This window comes from Nerophis ophidion, linkage group LG24, assembly GCF_033978795.1.
Source record: "Nerophis ophidion isolate RoL-2023_Sa linkage group LG24, RoL_Noph_v1.0, whole genome shotgun sequence".
Lineage (NCBI taxonomy): Eukaryota > Metazoa > Chordata > Actinopteri > Syngnathiformes > Syngnathidae > Nerophis > Nerophis ophidion.
The window spans coordinates 41,358,481-41,386,016 of record NC_084634.1 but is presented as its reverse complement, the minus strand read 5'-3'; the positions used below and the strand labels follow the sequence as shown (position 1 = coordinate 41,386,016).

The 27,536-nt window shown below is 44.1% G+C and overlaps 1 protein-coding gene across 9 annotated transcripts in view; it reads right to left on the bottom strand.

Annotated features, from left to right (window-relative positions):
• The window catches only part of dglucy (D-glutamate cyclase), a 102,110-nt gene that overhangs the window by 19,271 nt on the left and 55,303 nt on the right, over positions 1–27,536 (bottom strand). For 6 of the 9 annotated variants that reach the window (XM_061886371.1, XM_061886372.1, XM_061886373.1 and 3 more), the window contains 2 exons: positions 10,799–10,898; positions 3,903–4,051 (listed from right to left, as the gene is read on the bottom strand). In XM_061886371.1, the coding sequence (XP_061742355.1) occupies positions 3,903–4,051; positions 10,799–10,898 (249 nt within the window). Of the gene's footprint in view, positions 1–3,902; positions 4,052–5,312; positions 5,401–10,188; positions 10,314–10,798; positions 10,899–27,536 lie in introns of those variants that run through there. The other 3 variants (XR_009804127.1, XM_061886378.1, XM_061886377.1) reach the window with 3 other exon arrangements.

Here is a 27,536-nt window from a genome sequence, read left to right as displayed (position 1 = left end):
CCTCCAAGTCCGAGTCCATGGTTCTCGCCCGGAAAAGGGTGGAGTGCCATCTCCGGGTTGGGGAGGAGACCTTGCCCCAAGTGGAGGAGTTCAAGTACCTAGGTGTCTTGTTCACGAGTGGGGGAAGAGTGGATCGTGAAATCGACAGGCGGATCGGTGCGGCGTCTTCAGTAATGCGGACGCTGTATCGATCCCTTGTGGTGAAGAAGGAGCTGAGCCGGAAGGCAAAGCTCTCAATTTACCGGTCGATCTACGTTCCCATCCTCACCTATGGTCATGAGCTTTGGGTCATGACCGAAAGGATAAGATTACGGGTACAAGCGGCCCAAATGAGTTTCCTCCGCCGTGTGGCGGGTCTCTCCCTTAGAGATAGGGTGAGAAGCTCTGCCATCCGGGAGGAACTCAAAGTAAAGCCGCTGCTCCTCCACATGGAGAGGAGCCAGATGAGGTGGTTCGGGCATCTGGTCAGGATGCCACCCGAACGCCTCCTTAGGGAGGTGTTTAGGGCATGTCCAACTGGTAAGAGGCCACGGGGAAGACCCAGGACACGTTGGGAAGACTATGTCTCCCGGCTGGCCTGGGAATGCCTCGGGATCCCCCAGGAAGAGCTAGACGAAGTGGCTGGAGAGAGGGAAGTCTGGGCTTCCCTGCTTAGGCTGCTGCCCCCGCGACCCGACCTCGGATAAGCGGAAGATGATGGATGGATGGATGACAATGAGCATATTTACACTACAAATGGAGCAATACAAATACCAATAGAAATATCACTATTGATAATGAACAATACCAATAATTGACCTCTATTATCAACAATACAGTTGTTCAAATGCAACAATACATACAACTAAAGATACCAACAAATTCAGAAAAATGGAGGGGAAGAAAGAGAAGCAATCTATATTAACCTTGTAGATTGTTATCGTAACAACAGGTTAAGCTCTGTCAGTGTGCCATGTGTTACCCAGTTTACCCTAGGGCAACAACGTTCATATATGTTTGATGAAACGTGATTATGTCCATGAGTGTATGTATGTATATGTACTTGTATATGTACAGTATGTGTGTATGTATGTTTGTACAGTGAATGTATATGTACAGTATGTGTATATGTATGTTTGTACAGTGAATGTATATGTACATGTATGTGTATATGTATGTTTGTACAGTGAATGTATATGTACAGTATGTGTATATGTATGTTTGTACAGTGAATGTATATGTACAGTATGTGTGTATGTATGTTTGTACAGTGAATATATATGTACAGTATGTGTATATGTGTGTTTGTACAGTGAATGTATATGTACAGTATGTGTATATGTATGTTTGTACAGTGAATGTATATGTACAGTATGTGTATATGTATGTTTGTACAGTGAATGTATATGTACAGTATGTGTATATGTGTGTTTGTACAGTGAATGTGCGTGTGAACGTACGAACTTTGAGTATGAAGATACGTACTGTATTTGTGTATGTATGTGGGAGCGTAGGTACCTATGTATGTATTTAATTGAGTATATGTGTATTTGTGTGGGAGCCAGAGTACAGCCCAAGTCACCCAGAGACGCCACCTCACAAACAGCAGGTGTGGCGCCCAGGGAAGCAGGGACCACCGGCCCCACGCAGCCAGGCCGGCCAGCGACAGGAACCCCAGAGCCCGGCCCACCGGAAACTAGTTGTTGAAGCTTTGAAAGTGGAATTCTTTCCCATTCTTGTTTTATGTAAAGCTTCAGTCCTTCAACAGTCCGGGGTCTCCGCTGTCATATTTTACGCTTCATAATGCGCCACACATTTTCTATGGGAGACAGGTCTGGACTGCAGGCAGGCCAGGAAAGTACCCGCACTATTTTTTTACGAAGCCACGCTGTTGTAACACATGCTGAATGTTCAGGGCCCAGAGACTACCCGCAACCGGACAGAAAGACCGCCCCCGCCCCACCAGCACACCCCCCACCTCCAGAGAGCACGCCGCGGCCGGCCCCAGGTCACTCCACCCAAGTCGGCCGCTGTAGGACCGCCCTGAACGGGGCCAGGGAAACACCCACCCCACACGCAAGGACATCAACGATGGAGATGGGATAACCCAAAAAAATAAATATGAAAATAAATAAAATATGTATAAAAAAATTAAATAATAATAATTATTATTATTATTAAATATTGAAAAAAAATAACCCTGTATTTAGAACCCACAGTGTTGACCATTGAGGTATCCTGGGTTCCATCAAGACATGATTTTTCTTAATAAACAAATGCAATCTTTTAACTATGAAAGCTGAAACCAAAAAACTTGAAACCAGTTTTACTGACTGAGAGGCAGCAGTCTTAACCTTTTAGTTACCCTCAATCTTTTTGTAAATGTAGTCTGGCTCATTCATTAATGGAATCGTGACACCTGTCGCAGTGAACTAGGACTGAGGTGGAACTACATTTTGAACCTAAGTTAAATATCAAAGCAATTTGGATTTAAAGCCAGTACACCTGTATTGGGAGCCCACAGTGTTAAACATTGAGCTATCCTGGGTCCAATTAAGAAATGCTTTTGGCTCATATACAAATGCAATCATTAAATTATGATAGGTGAAACAAAAAACTAGTTATACAAAGTTATGGATTTGAACCCACTTATACTGATTGAGAGGCACCAGTCTTAACCATTAAGCTCTTCTCAGTCTTGTTGTTTAAGTGTAGTCTGCTCATTGACTAATCATGACACCTGTTGCAGGAAACTATGACTGAGGTGGAACAAAATGTTATAGATAGATAGATAGATAGATAGATAGATAGATAGATAGATAGATAGATAGATAGATAGATAGATAGATAGATAGATAGATAGATAGATAGATAGATAGATAGATAGATAGATAGATAGTAATTTATTGATTCCAGTTACATGTCAAACCAATTGGGATACCGATATTGGTACCAAAATGTATTTTGTATACTTTTTGACACTTTTCTACATAAAAGGGCGCCTAAAATTATTTGAACAGAACATAGTATGATACACTAAATATGTTTCATATTGCAATCGCAGAAGAATGTTGTCATTAAATACAAGAGTAAAGAAAAAAAGCATGTGGTAGCAATTTGTTAAAATGTCTCTCAGGTGTTACATACCTGTTGTTGGTGTGTGCCATGTCTCTCAGGTGTTACATACCTGTTGTTGGTGTGTGCCATGTCTCTCAGGTGTTACATACCTGTTGTTGAGTTGTTGGTGTGTGCCATGTCTCTCAGGTGTTACATACCTGTTGTTGAGTTGTTGGTGTGTGCCATGTCTCTCAGGTGTTACATACCTGTTGTTGGTGTGTGCCATGTCTCTCAGGTGTTACATACCTGTTGTTGAGTTGTTGGTGTGTGCCATGTCTCTCAGGTGTTACATACCTGTTGTTGAGTTGTTGGTGTGTGCCATGTCTCTCAGGTGTTACATACCTGTTGTTGGTGTGTGCCATGTCTCTCAGGTGTTACATACCTGTTGTTGGTGTGTGCCATGTCTCTCAGGTGTTACACACCTGTTGTTGAGTTGTTGGTGTGTGCCATGTCTCTCAGGTGTTACATACCTGTTGTTGGTGTGTGCCATGTCTCTCAGGTGTTACATACCCGTTGTTGAGTTGTTGGTGTGTGTCATGTCTCTCAGGTGTTACACACCTGTTGTTGAGTTGTTGGTGTGTGCCATGTCTCTCAGGTGTTACATACCTGTTGTTGGTGTGTGCCATGTCTCTCAGGTGTTACATACCTGTTGTTGGTGTGTGCCATGTCTCTCAGGTGTTACATACCTGTTGTTGGTGTGTGCCATGTCTCTCAGGTGTTACATACCTGTTGTTGGTGTGCGCCATGTCTCTCAGGTGTTACATACCTGTTGTTGGTGTGTGCCATGTCTCTCAGGTGTTACATACCTGTACTTGTCATTCCTGCCAGCTTGTGTGCAGCAATAAACAAGTCATCAATTGGGTCCACAAGATGTTTGATGTTTATTCCTCTCATGTTGTAGTAGTTCCCATCTGCAGCTCGCCCGCTGCGCTCTATCGCCACCATGTGGTCATACCTGCAACAAGTTCATAGATCTAAGAAACCATCGCCACCATGTGGTCATACCTGCAACAACTTCATAGTTCTTTGAAACTATCGCCACCATGTGGTCATACCTGCAACAACTTCATAGTTCTTTGAAACTATCGCCACCATGTGGTCATACCTGCAACAACTTCATAGTTCTTTGAAACTATCGCCACCATGTTGTCATACCTGCAACAAGTTCATAGATCTAAGAAACTATCGCCACCATGTGGTCATACCTGCAACAAGTTCATAGATCTAAGAAACTATCGCCACCATGTGGTCATACCTGCAACAACTTCATAGTTCTTAGAAACTATCGCCACCATGTGGTCATACCTGCAACAACTTCATTGTTCTTAGAAACTATCGCCACCATGTGGTCATACCTGCAACAACTTCATAGTTCTTAGAAACTATCGCCACCTTGTGGTCATACCTGCAACAAGTTCATAGTTCTTAGAAACTATCGCCACCATGTGGTCATACCTGCAACAACTTCATTGTTCTTAGAAACTATCGCCACCATGTGGTCATACCTGCAACAACTTCATAGTTCTTAGAACTATCGCCACCATGTGGTCATACTTGCAACAACTTCATAGTTCTTAGAAACTATCACCACCATGTGGTCATACCTGCAACAACTTCATAGTTCTTAGAAACTATCGCCACCATGTGGTCATACCTGCAACAACTTCATAGTTCTTAGAAACTATCGCCACCTTGTGGTCATACCTGCAACAAGTTCATAGTTCTTAGAAACTATCGCCACCATGTGGTCATACCTGCAACAACTTCATTGTTCTTAGAAACTATCGCCACCATGTGGTCATACCTGCAACAACTTCATAGTTCTTGGAAACTATCGCCACCTTGTGGTCATACCTGCAACAAGTTCATAGTTCTTAGAAACTATCGCCACCATGTGGTCATACCTGCAACAACTTCATTGTTCTTAGAAACTATCGCCACCATGTGGTCATACCTGCAACAACTTCATTGTTCTTAGAAACTATCGCCACCATGTTGTCATACCTGCAACAACTTCATTGTTCTTAGAAACTATCGCCACCATGTGGTCATACCTGCAACAACTTCATAGTTCTTAGAAACTATCGCCACCATGTGGTCATACCTGCAACAACTTCATAGTTCTTAGAAACTATCGCCACCATGTGGTCATACCTGCAACAACTTCATAGTTCTTAGAAACTATCGCCACCATGTGGTCATACCTGCAACAACTTCATAGTTCTTAGAAACTATCGCCACCATGTGGTCATACCTGCAACAACTTCATAGTTCTTAGAAACTATCGCCACCATGTGGTCATACCTGCAACAACTTCATTGTTCTTTGATGTGTGATACATGATGTGTGATGTATGACGTGTGATACATGAGTAGATAAATGAGTTATACATGACATGTCATACATGATGTGTGATGGAAAATGTGTGATACATGAACAGATAAAGGAGTTATACATGACATGTGATACATGATGTGTGATATATGGTGTATGATGTGTGATACATGATGTGTGATGTATGAAGTCTGATACATGAATAGATAAATGATGAGTTATACATGACATGTGATGCACAACGTGTGATATATGATGTGTGATATATATGATGTGTGATGTATGATGTGTGATATACATGTGATATATGATGTGTGATGTATGATGTGTGATATACATGTGATATATGATGTGTGATATATGATGTGTGATGTATGATGTGTGATATACATGTGATATATGATGTGTGATGTATGATGTGTGATATACATGTGATATATGATGTGTGATATATATGTGTGATATATATGTGATATATGATGTGTGATATATGATGTGTGACATATGATGTGTGATACATGATGTGTGATACATGATGTGTGATATATGATGTGTGATATATGATGTGTGATATATATGTGATATATGATGTGTGATATATGATGTGTGATGTATGATGTGTGATATACATGTGATATATGATGTGTGATATATGATGTGTGATGTATGATGTGTGATATACATGTGATATATGATGTGTGATATATGATGTGTGATGTATGATGTGTGATATACATGTGATATATGATGTGTGATATATGATGTGTGATGTATGATGTGTGATATACATGTGATATATGATGTGTGATATATATGTGTGATATATATGTGATATATGATGTGTGATATATGATGTGTGACATATGATGTGTGATACATGATGTGTGATACATGATGTGTGATACATGATGTGTGATATGTGATGTGTGATATATATGTGATATATGATGTGTGATATATGATGTGTGATATATATGTGATATATGATGTGTGATATATGATGTGTGATATATGATGTGTGATGTATGATGTGTGATATATGATGTGTGATATATGATGTGTGATGTATGATGTGTGATATATGATGTGTGATATATGATGTGTGATGTATGATGTGTGATATATGATGTGTGATATATGATGTGTGATATATATGTGATATATGATGTGTGATATATGATGTGTGATATAAGATGTGTGATATATGATGTGTGATACATGATATGTGATACATGTGTGATGTGTGATATATGATGTATGATACATGATATGTGATACATGTGTGATGTGTGATATATGATGTATGATACATGATATGTGATACATGTGTGATGTGTGATATATGATGTATGATACATGATATGTGATACATGTGTGATGTGTGATATATGATGTATGATACATGATATGTGATACATGTGTGATGTGTGATATATGATGTATGATACATGATATGTGATACATGTGTGATGTGTGATATATGATATATATGTAACCTGATGGTTGCAGGTTCTCTCCCATCCACATGGGTGCCGTTGTGTCCTTGGGCAGGACACTTCACCTTCACTCACACTGGTGAATGAATGATGAATGAATGACAGGTGGTGGTCGGGGGGAGGGGCCATAGTTGCAAACTGGCAGCCACGTTTCCGTCAGTCTACCCCAGGACAGCTGTGGCTACAGATGTAGCTTACCACCACCACTGTGTGAATGAATGATGGCTTCTCACTTCTCTGTGAGCGCTTTGACTATCTAACAATAGAAAAGCTCCATATAGTACATCTAATCCATTATTGTTATTATTATTATTATTATACATGATGTGTGATCCATGATGTGTGATACGTGTGTGATGTATGATGTGTGATACATGATGTGTGATGTATGAGGTGTGATGTATGATAAATGATGTGTGATACGTGTGTGATGTATGGTGTGTGATACATGTGTGATGTATGATGTGTGATACATGTGTGATGTATGATGTGTGATACATGTGTGATGTATGATATATAATGTGTGACGTATGATGCGTGATACATGATGTGCGATACATATTGTGTGATACATGTGTGATGTATGGTGTATGATATATGATGTGTAATACATGATGTGTGATACATGATGTGTGATATATGATGTGTGATACACGTGTGATGTATGTGTGATACATGATGTGTGATACATGTGTGACGTATGATGTGTGATACATGTGTGATTTATGATACACGATGTATGCTACATAATGTGTGATACACGATGTATGCTACATGATGTGTGATACATGATGTATGATATATGATGTGTGATACATGATACATGATGCATGACGTGTGATACATGATGTATGATGTATGATACATGATGTATGATACATGATGTATGAGACATGATGTATGATACATGTGTGATGTATGATGTATGATGTGTGATACATGATGCGTGATACATGATGTGCGATACATATTGTGTGATACATGTGTGATGTATGGTGTATGATATATGTGTAATACATGATGTGTGATACATGATGTGTGATATATGATGTGTGATACACGTGTGATGTATGTGTGATACATGATGTGTGATACATGTGTGACGTATGATGTGTGATACATGTGTGATTTATGATACACGATGTATGCTACATAATGTGTGATACACGATGTATGCTACATGATGTGTGATACATGATGTATGATATATGATGTGTGATACATGATACATGATGCATGACGTGTGATACATGATGTATGATGTATGATACATGATGTATGATACATGATGTATGAGACATGATGTATGATACATGTGTGATGTATGATGTATGATGTGTGATACATGATGTGTGATACATGATGCGTGATACATGACGTGTGATACATGTGTGATGTGTGATATATGACATATGATGTATATGTGTGATACATGTTGTGTGATATATGATATATGATGTATATGTGTGATACATGATGTGTGATATATGATGTATGATATGTGATGTGTGATATATGACATATGATGTATATGTGTGATACATGATGTGTGATATATGTGATATATGATGTATATGTGTGATACATGATGTGTGATATATGATGTATATGTGATGTGTGATGTATGATATATGATGTGTAATGTGTGACAGATGATTTATGATACATGTGTGATGTGTGATATATGATGTATGATACATGATGTGTGATATATGATGTATGATATATGATATGTGATACATGATGTTTGATATATGATGTGAGATATATGATGTATGATACATGATATGTGATACATGTGTGATGTGTGAAATATGATGTATGATATATGTGTTATACATGATGTGTGATATATGATGTATGATACAGGATGTGTGATACATGATGTGTGATATATGATGTATGATATATGATGTGTGATACATGATGTGTGATACATGTGTGATATATGATGTATGATACATAACGTGTGATACATGATGTGTGATATATGACATATGATGTATATGTGTGTAACATGTGTGATATATGATATATGATGTATATGTGTGATACATGATGTGTGATATATGATGTATGATATGTGATGTGTGATATATGACATATGATGTATATGTGTGATAAATGATGTGTGATATATGATATATGATGTATATGTGTGATACATGATGTGTGATATATGATGTATATGTGATGTGTGATGTATGATATATGATGTGTAATGTGTGACAGATGATGTATGATACATGATGTGTGATGTGTGATATATGATGTATGATACATGATGTGTGATATATGATGTATGATATATGATATGTGATACATGATGTTTGATATATGATGTGAGATATATGATGTATGATACATGATATGTGATACATGTGTGATGTGTGAAATATGATGTATGATATATGTGTGATACATGATGTGTGATATATGATGTATGATACAGGATGTGTGATACATGATGTGTGATATATGATGTATGATATATGATGTGTGATACATGATGTGTGATACATGTGTGATATATGATGTATGATACATGATGTGTGATACATGATGTGTGATATATGATGTGAGATATATGATGTATGATACATGTGTGATGTGTGAAATATGATGTATGATATATGATGTGTGATACATGATGTGTGATATATGATGTATGATACATGATGTGTGATATATGATGTATGATATATGATGTGTGATACATGATGTGTGATACATGATGTGTGATACATGATGTGTGATATAGTATATGATGTGTGATACATGATGAGTGATATATGATGTGAGATATATGATGTATGATACATGATATGTGATACATGTGTGATGTGTGAAATATGATGTATATGATGTGTGATACATGTGTGATATATGATGTATGATACATGATGTGTGATACATGATGTGTGATATATGATGTATGATGTATGATGTGTGATACATGATCTGTGATACATGTGTGATATATGATGTATGATATATGATATGTGATACATGATGAGTGATATATGTGTGATATATGATGTGTGATACATGATGAGTGATATATGATGTATGATATATGATATGTGATACATGATGAGTGATATATGATGTGTGATATATGATGTGTGATACATGATGAGTGATATATGATGTGTGATGTATGATGTGTGATATATGAGGTGTGATATATGATGTGTGACATTTTATATGTGCCTTCCACTTTTTAAGGGAGCAAAAGTAATTGGACAGTTGGCTACTCAGCTGTTCAATGGCCAGGTGTGTGGTATTCTCTTGGTTTTTTTCATGTATTTCATTTTCAAAAGGCAGATACAAGGTCTAGATGTGGAGAGGAGGTCATCTCTCAATATGAAGTCCAAAGAGCTGGCACTATCAGAGAAGCAAGCCATCATTAGGCTGAAAAATACAAACAAAGCCATCACAAAGATAGCAAAAATATGCGGTGTGGCCAAATCAAGTGTTTGGTACATTTTTCAAAAGAGAGAAGGCACTGCTGACCTCAGCAATACCAAAAGACCTGGAAGAGCAGGGAAAAATGTATGGACCTAACTGTGTATATATATATATATATATATATATATATATATATATATATACATATATATATATATATATATTAATTTCAAATGGTCTGCAATTTCCTCGGTGTAATGTGACAAGGCTAAATGTATTGGCAGCGTGTGAAACTTGTGAATAAAAGGTGTGCATAAAAAGAAAAAAGACAAACCTGCAAGTGGTGACAGGCAAGAACACACCAAAGTTGATTCAACACAAGGAGAAGCGCAGCAGCAGCAGCTTCAAGACTGGAAATGAACTGACGACTAACATGTCTGGTGCAAGTCACATTTTCTAACCTGGGCTCAGTCGGGTCGCCATGGTGACACAAGAAATGAAGTGCAGAGTTTGGACCACTTTCTTCAAAGGTGACCACTGGTATTGTGCTTTTCAGAACGCCTGAGAATGAAAGCACACAATTATTACTGTTGTGTGAACACATTCACACTCTCTCTTCTCAGTCAATATATTACTTCCACCAAATAACATATTCCATAATAGTTCTATACACTCTCATGTTGTACAGTAGAAGCAAGAAGTGCTGCTAACTTAGCACTTTGGTTGCTATATTTAATAGAGCTAAACTATTCATCAAAAATACTCATTTAGACTTTCAAACAGACATAAAAGTGCAGTGCTGGCATTTGTGTAAGTTTCCTCCTCCACCAGGGCTCAGCAACCTGAAGCTCTTGAGCGGCGCACTGTTGCGTCTTCAAAAATGCATGGAAATGGAAAGAAATGGGGTGAAAAATATATTTGTTGTTGTAATATGGCTTGATGGTTTGAGTAGGAGGACAAACACAACACAAACCTTCCTAATTGTTAATATGTTTGTGTTTAAGCTTCAATGATGACACTATTTGGTGAGCGCCGTTTTGTCCTACTCATTTCAGCGGCCCTTGAACTTGTTGTGTGGACTGAATCTACAGTTTGTTTACATGTACACTTTTCTCCGACGCTGCCACAGAAAAATGTGTTTTATGCAACTACATTTTCTCATTTTGTCCACCAAAGGTTTTATACTGTAAGTGAATGTTTGTAGCTATATTTGAGCTCATCTAATTTCCTTTACTTATGTCCTCTGTGTATTTCATTCATATTTGCATGTTTCATGACACATTATCTCTATGTAATATTGGCTGCATTTCTGATAGTTGTTGGTGTGCCATGTTGTTCCAGACCACAGCAAAAGCTACCCAACTTGCAAAGATTGTAATAAATCCGTTAGAAGAAGACAGCCTGTGATTTCCTTAAACTTGGACACAATGTGTAAAATAAATATTACATTTCAACATTTCGGTCAACGAAGATTTGCTTCAGCTTGCAACACAGTCCTTTTGATAGTAGGCTGATATAGACACATCATGTGTTGTCTTCATTATAACACTCATATAAGACTTTTAAAGTCATTTTGATAGTAGGCTAATATAACTAATATAGACACTTACATCATGTGTTGTCTTCATTATAACACTTATACAAGACTTTTAAAGTCAATTTGATAGTAGGCTAATATAGACACTTACATCATGTGTTGTCTTCATTATAACATTTATATAAGACTTTTAAAGTCATTTTGATAGTAGGCTAATATAACTAATATAGACACTTACATCATGTGTTGTCTTCATTATAACACTTATATAAGACTTTTAAAGTCATTTTGATAGTAGGCTAATATAACTAATATAGACACTTACATCATGTGTTGTCTTCATTATAACACTCATATAAGATAGGCTGACCATATTCTGAAATCCCCAAAAGAGGACACATATATGCGTGCCAAGGCCGAAAGTAGGTGAAAATTTGTCAATGATACTCGAACTTGCTTTATAAATAATATATTTATTTAAATAAAGCATTTTTTTCTCCTCTGTTGACGGCTGTGTTGGCGCTAGGGATTTCTAAAATGGGGTCCCAGGGACCCCATCAAGTCATAAAAATGGGGTCCCACAGTAAAATTTTTGGGGCCCCACTTTTTTATAAGCGTTTTGAAAACAAATGATAAAGGTATTCATTATCCTGTTGTCTCTCACATTCTATATCGTGTTTTGGAAAAAGGTTGTCATAAATGTTACTTAATTCATTTAAAAAATAATTAAAAAACAAACAAATGTGTATACATATGTAAATGTATTCAGTTATAAACATTCATTCACTTTCTTCTTTCCTTCATGGATCTAAAATTTACCTTCGCCACTAGTTTTCCCAATTTTTTTATTTAATAAGTTGTAAGTGTATTTATTTCAGTATAAAAGTGTAAAAAGTGTTTTGCTTGGGTCATGAAATGATGATAATGGTGTGCCAGGGCATACATACATTTTATATTAATTGCTTAAATCTCTGGATGTCATGATCCGTAGTCTGGATCATGTTTAGTTTAGTTATTTTCTGTTAGTTTGGACTCCCTTTGTTGTTTGTGTACCTTTTTGTGAGTCAGTTTGGTCACCATGGCAACATATTGTAGCGTTGGACGGGATTCTTTAAAAGTCTCTACTCAAAGACATCAAGAAATGCTAACACGTTGTAAGATCATTACCAGCTTTAATGATCATGTTAATTTTGAACACACACACAAGTGAAAGCAATGCGTACTTAGTCAACAGCCCCACAGGTCACACTTATGGTGGCCGCATAAACAACACCAAAACTGTCACAAACATGCACCCCACTGTGAATCACACCAAACAAGAACAACAAATGCATTTCGGGAGAACATCAGCACCGCAAAGCAACAGAAACACAACAACACAAATACCCAGAACCCCTTGCGACACCAACTCTTCCGGGACGCTACACAGCCCCCACCTAGCTGGGTTCGTTGTCCCCAACAGCCCATGCGTTCATCACAAAGTCCCGTAGGTGCTGAGGTAACTGGCATCGTCGACGCCCCCCTGTTGGCGGCTGGCTGCCACCACTGTCTGCAGGTAAGTCAGAAGGGGGGGTTATTTCAGCATCCTCATTTCTCCCTGGGGGTATCTCCCTCTCCGGCAGGGTACTTGAGTCCAAGTGCCCCCGGCTCTGGTCCAATGGCTGGTATGGGGCCAAGCGGTCCCGGTGCAGCACCACCAGCCGGTTCCGAGGTGCCAGTCGTATCCGATAGACCACGTCGGACAACCTCTGGAGGACCTTGCAGGGTCCCACCCAGTGGCTAGTGAGCTTTGGGGAGAGTCCTTTCTTTCTCACCGTGTTGTAGACCCAGACATGTGCGCCGGGTTCAAAGGCTTGGCCTCGACTGCGGAGGTCATATGCTCGCTTCTGTTGGACCCCAGCCTCCATTAGACTGGTCCGGGCAAACTCGTGGGCCTCCCGCAGCCGCTCCACAAGGTGGTAGTAGTAGTCCAGGCCCGGTGCTCCGGTCACTTCTGGTTCTGGGGCTGGGCCAAAAACCAGATCAACAGGCGTACGCAATTCGTGACCAAACATTAATGATGCAGGGGTGCAGCGTGTTGACTCCTGCACCGCTGTCCTGTAGGCCCAAAGAATGAGTGGGAGGTGTAAGTCCCATTAAAACGCTCCACCAACCCGTCGCTCTGGGGATGCAGCGGTGTGGTGCGAGTCTTTTTCACACCCAGGCGACGGCACACCTCCTGGAATACCTGGGACTCGACGTTCCGTCCCTGGTCGCTGTGCAGCTCCTCTGGAGCTCCGAATCGGCAGAACATCTCCGGAACCAATCTCTCTGCAGTTGTCACAGCGCTCTGGTCGGGTACCGCATACGCTTCGGGCCACTTTGTGAAATAGTCCATGGCCACTAAGATGTAGCGGTTTCCGCTATCAGTGACCGGGAATGGGCCGAGAATGTCCACACCCACTCGTTCCATAGGGGCCCCCACCTGGAACTGCTGTAAGGGAGCATGGGAGCGGCGCTTGGGACCTTTCTTTGCGGTGCATGCATCACAGCGATGGACATGCATCTCTACGTCACGGCGACAGCCTGGCCAGTAAAAACGCTGCCTCAGTCGGAGCAAGGTCTTGGTCACTCCAAAATGGCCAGTCCCTGGGAAGCCATGCATCACTTCGAGGACCTGAGGCCGCAGCACACGGGGTACCACGAGTTGGAGGGCAGCATGTTGTCCTGTCGGGGCTTCCCAGCGGCGATACAGCAGGTCGCGAGACAACAGGAGGCTGTCCCACTGGGAGTACAGTGCTTTGGTCTCAGTGTCCAAGTGCACCACTGTGGCCCATTCCGGCCGCCGCTGTGCCCCCACCCAGCTGCGAGCTCTCTCAAGCACTGGGTCTTGCCTTTGATGGTCGATCAATTGTTGGGGGGTGAAGCAGTCCAGTGATGTCATGTTGCCTGACTGCAGCTACTGACGGGTCTGGCATGCTCGGACCAAGGCCTCTCGCAGCTGTGTAAAGGCCTCATTGCAGCTGTCAGTCCATTCAAATAACTGTCCCTTGTGTGTGAGCTGGTGCAAGGGGCCAGCGATGGTTGCAAAGTCCTTGATGAATCTCCGGTAATAGGAGGCCAGTCCTAGGAAACTCCGCAGCTCTTTAACATCTCTTGGCATTGGCCAGTCACGGACAGTAGCAACCTTGGCTGGATCAGTGGCAACACCTTGTCCACTAACGACATGCCCCAGGAAGGAAACTTCACGCCGAAGCAAATGGCACTTTTTGGGGTTCAATCGCAGCCCAGCCTGACGAATGGCTTGGAACACATGCTGGAGGTTCTGTAGAGCCCCCTTAAATCCTGCAGCATACACCAGGAGGTCATCCAGGTATACCACACAGCGATCACGGGGGATGGATGCCAGCACTCTCTCCATCAACCGCTCAAAAGTGGCGGGTGCGTTGCAAAGCCCAAATGGCATCACCTTGAACTGCCAGAGTCCTTGACCTATCGTGAATGCTGTCTTTGGTCGAGCTTCGGCAGCCAACTCCACCTGCCAATAGCCGCTTCGGAGATCCAGGGAGCTGAACCAGGAGGAGCCAGTTATGTAGTCCAACGCATCATCTATGCGCGGCAACGGGTAGGAATCCTTGCGGGTTACATCGTTGAGCCGTCTGTAGTCGACACAGAACCGCCACGAGCCGTCCTTCTTCTTGACCAGAACTGCGGGGGCTGCCCATGGACTACTGGAGGGCTCGATGACCCCCGCCTGGCGCATCTCCTCAATTTTCTCCTGGGCAGCCACTCGTTTGGCAAGAGGCAGACGGCGTGGGTGAAGCCGGATTGGTCGTGCGTCTCCTGTGTCGATGTCGTGGAGTACGAGACTGGTGTGTGTGCAGTCTTCATCTTTCGCTGCAAAAATGTCCTGGAAGGCATTTAGTAAGCTTTTCAGTCGGTCCTGTTGATTGGTATCCAGGCCTTGACTGCTTCGCTCTAACAGTTCTGCAATAGCTTGCTGAGTCTCTTTAGTAGTCGGCCTATTAGTAGAAGGGTTAGGCTGAGACTTCTCCTGGTCCACCATGAAGGCCGTAGCAGGGGATGGCTCTGTGGGGGATGTCACTCTGCAGGCGCCGGGCTCATCAGTCTCCTGAAGGGCAATTGTTTTCTCACCAAGATGAAGCATGGCCCTAGATACATCGACCACGGCTCCCCACATCTCCAACAGGTCAAGTCCAACAATGCAGGGGTCCTGAATGTCAGCCAGCCAGAATGGGTGTCGTCTCTCTTGGTCCGCCACCTGAATGCACACTGTCCCTTGGCCCAGCATGGCGGCCTTGCTTCCTGTGACTGTTGTAATTTGGGTGTTGGTGATTGTCCAGCCTGGTGGCAAGCTGTGCTGCAAGTGGGGAAGGACACCCGGCCGGATGATGGAGATAGTGGACCCCGTGTCAACCAGGGCTCTGCAGACCGTTCCATCAAGCTCACATTCCAGGTATAGCCCCCGGGCCCTGCCCAGGCAGCCCAGGCGTTGTGCGTCACCCTCGGGTACAGTAGAAACCATCCCGGGTGTCAGTTCCCCGACACTGACACCCCTCTCTAGTTTGACGACACCTCAGCAGCAACATCAATGGGGGAAGGGGCTGGACAGTGTCTGGCAATGTGGCCAGGGACACCGCAGCGGTAACAGTTCACTTCGGTCTGCCTCCTCCGGGAGGAGCGTAGCCGTGGCGTTGCAGTCACTTGGTCGGCTCCCTCTCGTTCTGTCTCGTGACATCCAGCCTGGCGGACTCGCGGAACATCACGGCGGCCATCTGGACACAGGACGTGCTCCACACGTTCGGCTTCAATCAATGCGGCAGAGAGAGAGTGTTTAGCAAACAGTCTGAGGTGTTCTCGAAGTCGTTCAGGCTGTAGACCACGGACAAAAGCTTGCACGGTGAGCTCTTCTTGTAATACTTCTGGAAACGCTGGGTGGCCCCTTCGCACCAGACGGCGAAGGTCCGCAGCATAAGCTCCGAGACTTTCTCCCAAAAGGCGTCGCCGCTTGTACAGCTGCTCTCGTGCTTCGTCTGCATGGATTGGTCGCCCGTAACGTCGTTGAAGAGCCTCGCGCATGGCATGCCAATCAGCCAATTCCTCCTCTTGTAAATCGACCAAACACTGTAGGGCTGGGCCTTCCAGGGACAGCACCACATGCCCTGCGGTTGCCACATCAGACCAGCCATTTAAACGTGCTGCTAGCTGGACCTGAAGGAGGAAGGATTCAATAGAGCCTTCTCCACTATAGTGAGGAAGCTTTGGTGTGGCGATGCTTGGCCTGTAGTCATCTCGCAGGGAATTTGTGTCCACCATCCGCACAGGAGAGGCACTTCTTCGCCTGGCACTCCTTCCCACACGAGGCGCACTTCCTCCATCCGGTTGCACTTCCACTCTTGTCCCATCAGATTGAGCTTCCATTCTTCCTCCAAGTAGATGGGCCTCCAGTCCACCAGGGCGGCGCAAGTTCCTCTCCCTTACTTGGCGCTGAAGTAGTGGAGCCTCCAATCCACCAGGGCGGCGCTTGTTCCTTCCCTCTTCCTTGTGGTGAGGTAGTTGATCTTCATTCGGAAGTGCATTCTCCAGGCATTTGATGAGATCCTCAAGTTTTTCTGAGAAAGCCATCCCACTTCTGACACCAATGTAGCGTTGGACAGGATTCTTTAAAAGTCTCTACTCAAAGACATCAAGAAATGCTAACACGTTGTAAGATCATTACCAGCTTTAATGATCATGTTAATTTTGAACACACACACACAAGTGAAAGCAATGCGTACTTAGTCAACAGCCCCACAGGTCACACTTATGGTGGCCGCATAAACAACACCAAAACTGTCACAAACATGCACCCCACTGTGAATCACACCAAACAAGAACAACAAATGCATTTCAGGAGAACATCAGCACCGCAAAGCAACAGAAACACAACAACACAAATACCCAGAACCCCTTGCGACACCAACTCTTCCGGGACGCTACAATATTAATTTCACCTGCTGAGGGTTCCAGACGCACACCTGTTTTTTTAATTACTTCCTTATTTAAGCCTGCCTTGTCCCGTCAGTCGGTCTTGGTCCCTTGTTTGCGGTATGCAACTGTTTCGTTGGTAATTCTAGATTTCTTGTTACCTGATCCTGTGCTAGTGTTAGCATTAGCTTCTGTGTTTTCGCCACGTGTTTCTTTTCGTCTGTTTTTGTACCAGTGTTTTGTTATTAAATCATTCTTACCTTTTAGTTGTTGTCCGGAGTGTCTATGTTTGCGTTGGAGGAACGATCCCGCATTAAAATGCGACCCCCATGTGACAGAAGGGACCAAGCTTACAGTTCCTTCGCCATAGACTCTGAAGATGTGGAGCAAGGTACGTGGAGAGCAATGGAAGCGGAGACTCTACGCCACTCGCCCTTGGAGCGCCAGGACCTGATGTGGGGTCCTAATGGCAAGTTGATTCCGATCACCTCCGTATGGCCCGAGGACATCGATCCACCACAGTACCGGACGCGTCAGCGAAGACGGAAGCCGTCCAAAAGGGCTCCACTTCGCTACCGGGACGCGCCGCTCCCTCAGACTCCTCCGGACAGCAAGACGCCACAAGCAGCAAAGTTTTCCTCGCCGCCGATGTTTGGTAATCCAGTAACTCATTTTGCCAAACAATTTTCTGATTGGGCTGCTAACAAAATGAACTCCGGCTACGACTTCACTCCATCCACTCTTCATGACGTCACTCCGCCCACTTCTGATGACGTCACTGAATCGGCGCGCGGCGATGACGTCATTCCGCCGGCGTCATCTAAGGAAGTCACGGACCATAATGTTCTTGTTGTGCCTTCTGTCTCCAGGTGTAAGTCACCTACAAAAGACTATAATTCAAAGATAAAACACTACCAGGACATTTTTTTGAAATTTAGATTTCCTCAGTCTTCTTTTGATTGCCAAGCTCCGCCCCCCATGGCTCTAGTCCCGCCCACGACACGGACGTTTTCTTCTTGTCCTCCCACACAATCTCAGGTGGGAGAGGGAGATGCACTTGCTGAACATTTTTTAGGGGAGGATTCTACCCACCTCCTAACCTCCCTCCACCCACCCCGAAAGACGGTTCCAGACCGCAAGAAGTGCGTCTGGTATCCGCCCCTTGGGGGGGGACTGGGGCAGGGGGGCGGTGCGGGGGGAGTGGCACAACTGCGCCCAGCCAAGCCGCAACCTCCTCCTAGGCCGCCTCCACCAGCTCCACGACCAGTACCAGCACCAGCTCCACGACTAGTACCAGCTCCACGACTAGTACCAGCACCAGCTCCACGACCAGTACCAGCACCAGCTCCACGACTAGTACCAGCACCAGCTCCACGACTAGTACCAGCACCAGCTCTAGTACCAGCACCAGCTCCACGACCAGTACCAGCACCACGCCAAGTACCAGTACCAGCACCACGACAAATACCAGTACCAGCTCTACGACAAGTACCAGTACTAGCTCCACGCCGCCAAGCACCGCCATGCCAAGAACCAAGCCAAGTCTCGTCTTCTGCTGCGTCCACGCCTGACTCCTCATCTGCTGCGTCCACGCCTGACACGTCTTCTGCTGCGTCCACGCCTGACTCCTCATCTGCTGCGTCCACGCCTGACACGTCTTCTGCTGCGTCCACGCCTGACACGTCTTCTGCTGCGTCCACGCCTGACAAGTCGTCTTCTGCTGCGTCCACGCCTGACAAGTCGTCTTCTGCTGCGTCCACGCCTGACACGTCTTCTGCTGCGTCCACGCCTGACACGTCTTCTGCTGCGTCCACGCCTGACAAGTCGTCTTCTGCTGCGTCCACGCCTGACAAGTCGTCTTCTGCTGCGTCCACGCCTGACAAGTCGTCTTCTGCTGCGTCCACGCCTGACAAGTCGTCTTCTGCTGCGTCCACGCCTGACTCCTCGTCTTCTGCTGCGTCCACGCCTGACTCCTCGTCTTCTGCTGCGTCCACGCCTGACACGTCTTCTGCTGCGTCCACGCCTGACACGTCTTCTGCTGCGTCCACGCCTGACTCCTCATCTGCTGCGTCCACGCCTGACACGTCTTCTGCTGCGTCCACGCCTGACACGTCTTCTGCTGCGTCCACGCCTGACACGTCTTCTGCTGCGTCCACGCCTGACACGTCTTCTGCTGCGTCCACGCCTGACACGTCTTCTGCTGCGTCCACGCCTGACATGTCTTTTGCTGCGTCCACGCCTGACACGTCTTCTGCTGCGTCCACGCCTGACAAGTCGTCTTCTGCTGCGTCCACGCCTGACAAGTCGTCTTCTGCTGCGTCCACGCCTGACAAGTCGTCTTCTGCTGCGTCCACGCCTGACAAGTCGTCTTCTGCTGCGTCCACGCCTGACAAGTCGTCTTCTGGTGCGTCCACGCCTGACTCCTCGTCTTCTGCTGCGTCCACGCCTGACAAGTCGTCTTCTGGTGCGTCCACGCCTGACTCCTCGTCTTCTGCTGCGTCCACGCCTGACTCCTCGTCTTCTGCTGCGTCCACGCCTGACTCCTCGTCTTCTGCTGCGTCCACGCCTGACACGTCTTCTGCTGCGTCCACGCCTGACTCCTCATCTGCTGCGTCCACGCCTGACACGTCTTCTGCTGCGTCCACGCCTGACACGTCTTCTGCTGCGTCCACGCCTGACACGTCTTCTGCTGCGTCCACGCCTGACACGTCTTCTGCTGCGTCCACGCCTGACACGTCTTCTGCTGCGTCCACGCCTGACACGTCTTCTGCTGCGTCCACGCCTGACACGTCTTTTGCTGCGTCCACGCCTGACACGTCTTCTGCTGCGTCCACGCCTGACAAGTCGTCTTCTGCTGCGTCCACGCCTGACAAGTCGTCTTCTGCTGCGTCCACGCCTGACAAGTCGTCTTCTGCTGCGTCCACGCCTGACAAGTCGTCTTCTGCTGCGTCCACGCCTGACAAGTCGTCTTCTGGTGCGTCCACGCCTGACTCCTCGTCTTCTGCTGCGTCCACGCCTGACTCCTCGTCTTCTGCTGCGTCCACGCCTGACTCCTCGTCTTCTGCTGCGTCCACGCCTGACTCCTCGTCTTCTGCTGCGTCCACGCCTGACTCCTCGTCTTCTGCTGCGTCCGCGCCTGACAAGTCTTCTGCTGCGTTCACGCCTGACTCCTCGTCTTCTGCTGCGTCCAGGCCTGACAAGTCTTCTGCTGCGTCCACGCCTGTTACGACGGCGCCGACGTGCCAACTTCCACGTCGACCATGGATGTGGCCGCCCCCTGGTCGTCCTCCACGCCAAGTGCATCCACCTCCCTGTCGGCCACGGATGTGGCCGCTCCCTGGTCGCCCGCCTCGCCAGCTGCAGCGGCGTTCCACTCGCCGCCGCCACTTGACTTTGCCTCGGTGGATTCGGGGACACTTGGCCTGGCGACCCACCGCCAATTCCTCCCTCCGCCCTCCCGTGACTCTTGACCCTGCTTGTTTTTGTTTATGGACATCTGGTATCTGTCCTTGAGGAGGGGGTACTGTCATGATCCGTAGTCTGGATCATGTTTAGTTTAGTTATTTTCTGTTAGTTTGGACTCCCTTTGTTGTTTGTGTACCTTTTTGTGAGTCACTTTGGTCACCATGGCAACATATTAATTTCACCTGCTGAGGGTTCCAGACGCACACCTGTTTTTTTAATTACTTCCTTATTTAAGCCTGCCTTGTCCCGTCAGTCGGTCTTGGTCCCTTGTTTGCGGTATGCAACTGTTTCGTTGGTAATTCTAGATTTCTTGTTACCTGATCCTGTGCTAGTGTTAGCATTAGCTTCTGTGTTTTCGCCACGTGTTTCTTTTCGTCTGTTTTTGTACCAGTGTTTTGTTATTAAATCATTCTTACCTTTTAGTTGTTGTCCGGAGTGTCTATGTTTGCGTTGGAGGAACGATCCCGCATTAAAATGCGACCCCCACGTGACACTGGAGTCTTACACTCACCTTAGTGTTTACCAAGAAGTCTATTTCCTTTTCCTCGAACCAACACTGCCTGTCAATAGCGTCACTTCACTAACTTCCCCGGAAGTCCCGCCCCCCAACCAAAGCCATTGGCTAACACCCCGTAGCCAGCCGCTACAATATTTACAGCTAGTGTGATGTAATGAGCCAGGGAATAAAAGGACTACACTACCCAGCATGCAACAGGAGTGACGAGCATGGGTGGGGGGGGGGGGTGTTGCCATGACGGCATCGGTTAAGAACTCAGCCAACAAATACACGCAACTCTAATTAAAAAATGACGGAAATTTGACGCATTTAAAAAAAGCTGCCCGGACACGCAGGACAACGCCACAAAAGAGGACATGTCCGGGGAAAAGAGGACGTATGGTCAGCCTAATATAAGACTTTTAAAGTCATTTTGATAGTAGGCTAATATAGACACTTACATCATGTGTTTCCTTCATCATAACACTTATGTAAGACTTAGTTTTTTTCGGCACCAGACGGATTACTTTTTTGTATTTCTGCTACAATATGGCTCTTTCAACATTTGGGTTGCCTACCCCTGGCCTAACCCTTAATCCTAACGGCACGGTGGCCTGATGGTTAGCATGTAGACATTTAGACTGTGCATGTTCTCTCTGTGTGTCCGGACTCTCTGGCTTCCACCAACATATAAATGTTAGGTGACTTGAGTACTCTAAATTGTCCATAGGCAGTGATGTGCAGTAACAAGAGACATGTAGCGGAGCTACGTAGCTTAACTACATTTCCCAACTGCAACTTTTAGCTACTTTTACACACATGCAATGAGGGCGCTTACATCAAAGCCATAGGCTTTTTTAATGACAATTGAAGTTACAAGCCTCCACGTAGTAAATGTCAAAGGAACGCCAGAAGATCCGCCTCAAAACGTGGTCTCCTTGCTAGCATTAGCTTAAGTCACAGATGGACATATCTTTGTTCTTCAAGCATTGGAACTGACAAAGTGAGTGTGAAGGACAGAAGCAGATGATATTCACTGAATGAAAGAAAGAAATGTTGTTTTATGTCACTTCCTACAAGGAAGGATGGGAATGTAAAGAACCCTGTAGGGATTCAAAGTTTTGGACTATTTTTGTATTCTTTCTAACCACAACAAACAGACTTCAGAGAACAAAGTTAGTACATTCCCTAAAAAAAGATCATTGAAATGTACTCTGAATATCAACAGACACGTTTGAGAACATTGGTTGACTTTTCAAAGGCCTTCGATAGCAGAATAGTGAAAAACTATGGACTTCCGGACCAAATGACAAATGTAATAATGCAGGACTTCTCTGAAAACTGCAAATGCTGCGTGAAACTGAACAAGGAAACCTCAGAACCTTTCCAAATAAAACCTGGAGTGAAACAGGGAGTTGGGGATGAGCGAAGTTGAGAAGGAAAACATTGATGTACGATTTGGAAAGACTGATCTGTTCGAATACCAAGAACCTTTAGAGATGCACTGACAAAACTAAAGAAGTTGTGTGCAAAATGGGCCTAAGGTCTAAGACTAGATGTGACCAATCTAAGTCTAAGACTAGATGTGACCAATCTAAGTCTAAGAGTAGATGTGACCAATCTAAGTCTAAGACTAGGTGTGACCAATCTAAGTCTAAGACTAGATGTGACCAATCTAAGTCTAAGACTAGATGTGACCAATCTAAGTCCAAGACTAGACGTGACCAATCTAAGTCTAAGACTAGACGTGACCAATCTAAGTCTAAGACTAGATGTGACCAATCTAAGTCTAAGACTAGATGTGACCCATCTAAGTCTAAGACTAGATGTGACCAATCTAAGTCCAAGACTAGACGTGACCAATCTAAGTCCAAGACTAGATGTGACCAATCTAAGTCTAAGAGTAGACGTGACCAATCTAAGTCTAAGACTAGATGTGACCAATCTAAGTCCAAGACTAGATGTGACTAATCTAAGTCTAAGAGTAGACGTGACCAATCTAAGTCTAAGACTAGGTGTGACCAATCTAAGTCTAGGACTAGATGTGACCAATCTAAGACTAAGACTAGATGTGACCAATCTAAGCCTAAGAATAGATGTGACCAATCTAAGTCTAAGACTAGGTGTGACCAATCTAAGTCTAAGACTAGATGTGACCAATCTAAGTCCGAGACTAGATGTGACCAATCTAAGTCTAAGACTAGATGTGACCAATCTAAGTCTAAGACTAGATGTGACCAATCTAAGTCTAAGACTAGATGTGACCAATCTAAGTCTAAGAGTAGATGTGACTGATCTAAGTCTAAGACTAGATGTGAGCAACCTAAGTCTAAGACTAGATGTGACTATCTAAGTCTAAGACTAGTGGTGACCAATCTAAGTCCGAGACTAGATGTGACCAATCTAAGTCTAAGACTAGATGTGACCAATCTAAGTCTAAGACTAGATGGGACCAATCTAAGTCTAAGACTAGATGTGACCAATCTAAGTCTAAGAGTAGATGTGACTGATCTAAGTCTAAGACTAGATGTGAGCAACCTAAGTCCATGATCATGAACTGATGAAGTCTACTTGGATGAGAGTCTTCTAGTCCAAACCAGTTGTGATGATTGAATGCCCTGAGAAAAAAAAGACCTGATGAATGAGACCCTTCATAGACTCTAGAATGGAAATTGTCGGGAGGACAAGGAAAAATGGGCACCATGAATAACATGGAGAAGAAAAATAGCTAAAGACCTCCCACGCAGAAATGCCACCTGGGAAACAAGGACAAAACAATAGCCCGAGACAGAACGCAGTGGAGTCACTTTGTGGAAGGACCTGAGGTCTAAGGTTTAAGGTACCACAGATTTGACCATAAAACTAGATCTGGTTGCTGATACCACCGGCTTGAAATTTTGCTGCTCTTTTTAAAAAGGTCATGTTGCATGTTCCAGTTGTGGGGCTTTGTGATTAGATTGTTTTCAATTTTACTGGGCGGGGCTTCTTGAAGTTAGGACAATTAGGAGCTTGGTGGTGGAACACAATGTAGAACCACTTCAATCACAATCTTCAGCACTAATTAGGAGCTTGGTGGCGGAACACAATGTAGAACCACTTCAATCACAATCTTCAGCACTAATTAGGAGCTTGGTGGTGGAACACAATGTAGAACCACTTCAATCACAATCTTCAGCACTAATTAGGAGCTTGGTGGTGGAACACAATGTAGAACCACTTCAATCACAATCTTCAGCACTAATTAGGAGCTTGGTGGTGGAACACAATGTAGAACCACTTCAATCACAATCTTCAGCACTAATTAGGAGCTTGGTGGTGGAACACAATGTAGAACCACTTCAATCACAATCTTCAGCACTAATTAGGAGCTTGGTGGTGGAACACAATGTAGAACCACTTCAATCACAATCTTCAGCACTAATTAGGAGCTTGGTGGTGGAACACAATGTAGAACCACTTCAATCACAATCTTCAGCACTAATTAGGAGCTTGGTGGTGGAACACAATGTAGAACCACTTCAATCACAATCTTCAGCACTAATTAGGAGCTTGGTGGTGGAAAACAATGTAGAACCACTTCAATCACAATCTTCAGCACTAAATAGGAGCTTGGTGGTGGAACACAATGTAGAACCACTTCAATCACAATCTTCAGCACTAATTAGGAGCTTGGTGGTGGAACACAATGTAGAACCACTTCAATCACAATCTTCAGCACTAATTAGGAGCTTGGTGGCGGAACACAATGTAGAACCACTTCAATCACAATCTTCAGCACTCATTAGGAGCTTGGTGGTGGAACACAATGTAGAACCACTTCAATCACAATCTTCAGCACTAATTAGGAGCTTGGTGGTGGAACACAATGTAGAACCACTTCAATCACAATCTTCAGCACTAATTAGGAGCTTGGTGGTGGAACACAATGTACAACCACTTCAATCACAATCTTCAGCACTAATTAGGAGCTTGGTGGTGGAACACAATGTAGAACCACTTCAATCACAATCTTCAGCACTAATTAGGAGCTTGGTGGTGGAACACAATGTAGAACCACTTCAATCACAATCTTCAGCACTAATTAGGAGCTTGGTGGTGGAACACAATGTAGAACCACTTCAATCACAATCGTCAGCACTAATTAGGAGCTTGGTGGTGGAACACAATGTAGATCCACTTCAATCACAATCTTCAGCACTAATTAGGAGCTTGGTGACGGAACACAATGTAGAACCACTTCAATCACAATCTTCAGCACTAATTAGGAGCTTGGTGGTGGAACACAATGTAGAACCACTTCAATCACAATCTTCAGCACTAATTAGGAGCTTGGTGGTGGAACACAATGTAGAACCACTTCAATCACAATCTTCAGCACTAATTAGGAGCTTGGTGGCGGAACACAATGTAGAACCACTTCAATCACAATCTTCAGCACTAAATAGGAGCTTGGTGGTGGAACACAATGTAGAACCACTTCAATCACAATCTTCAGCACTAATTAGGAGCTTGGTGGTGGAACACAATGTAGAACCACTTCAATCACAATCTTCAGCACTAATTAGGAGCTTGGTGGTGGAACACAATGTAGAACCACTTCAATCACAATCTTCAGCACTAATTAGGAGCTTGGTGGCGGAACACAATGTAGAACCACTTCAATCACAATCTTCAGCACTAATTAGGAGCTTGGTGGCGGAACACAATGTAGAACCACTTCAATCACAATCTTCAGCACTAATTAGGAGCTTGGTGGTGGAACACAATGTAGAACCACTTCAATCACAATCTTCAGCACTAATTAGGAGCTTGGTGGTGGAACACAATGTAGAACCACTTCAATCACAATCTTCAGCACTAATTAGGAGCTTGGTGGTGGAACACAATGTAGAACCACTTCAATCACAATCTTCAGCACTAATTAGGAGCTTGGTGGTGGAACACAATGTAGAACCACTTCAATCACAATCTTCAGCACTAATTAGGAGCTTGGTGGTGGAACACAATGTAGAACCACTTCAATCACAATCTTCAGCACTAATTAGGAGCTTGGTGGTGGAACACAATGTAGAACCACTTCAATCACAATCTTCAGCACTAATTAGGAGCTTGGTGGTGGAACACAATGTAGAACCACTTCAATCACAATCTTCAGCACTAATTAGGAGCTTGGTGGTGGAACACAATGTAGAACCACTTCAATCACAATCTTCAGCACTAATTAGGAGCTTGGTGGTGGAAAACAATGTAGAACCACTTCAATCACAATCTTCAGCACTAAATAGGAGCTTGGTGGTGGAACACAATGTAGAACCACTTCAATCACAATCTTCAGCACTAATTAGGAGCTTGGTGGTGGAACACAATGTAGAACCACTTCAATCACAATCTTCAGCACTAATTAGGAGCTTGGTGGCGGAACACAATGTAGAACCACTTCAATCACAATCTTCAGCACTCATTAGGAGCTTGGTGGTGGAACACAATGTAGAACCACTTCAATCACAATCTTCAGCACTAATTAGGAGCTTGGTGGTGGAACACAATGTAGAACCACTTCAATCACAATCTTCAGCACTAATTAGGAGCTTGGTGGTGGAACACAATGTAGAACCACTTCAATCACAATCTTCAGCACTAATTAGGAGCTTGGTGGTGGAACACAATGTACAACCACTTCAATCACAATCTTCAGCACTAATTAGGAGCTTGGTGGTGGAACACAATGTAGAAC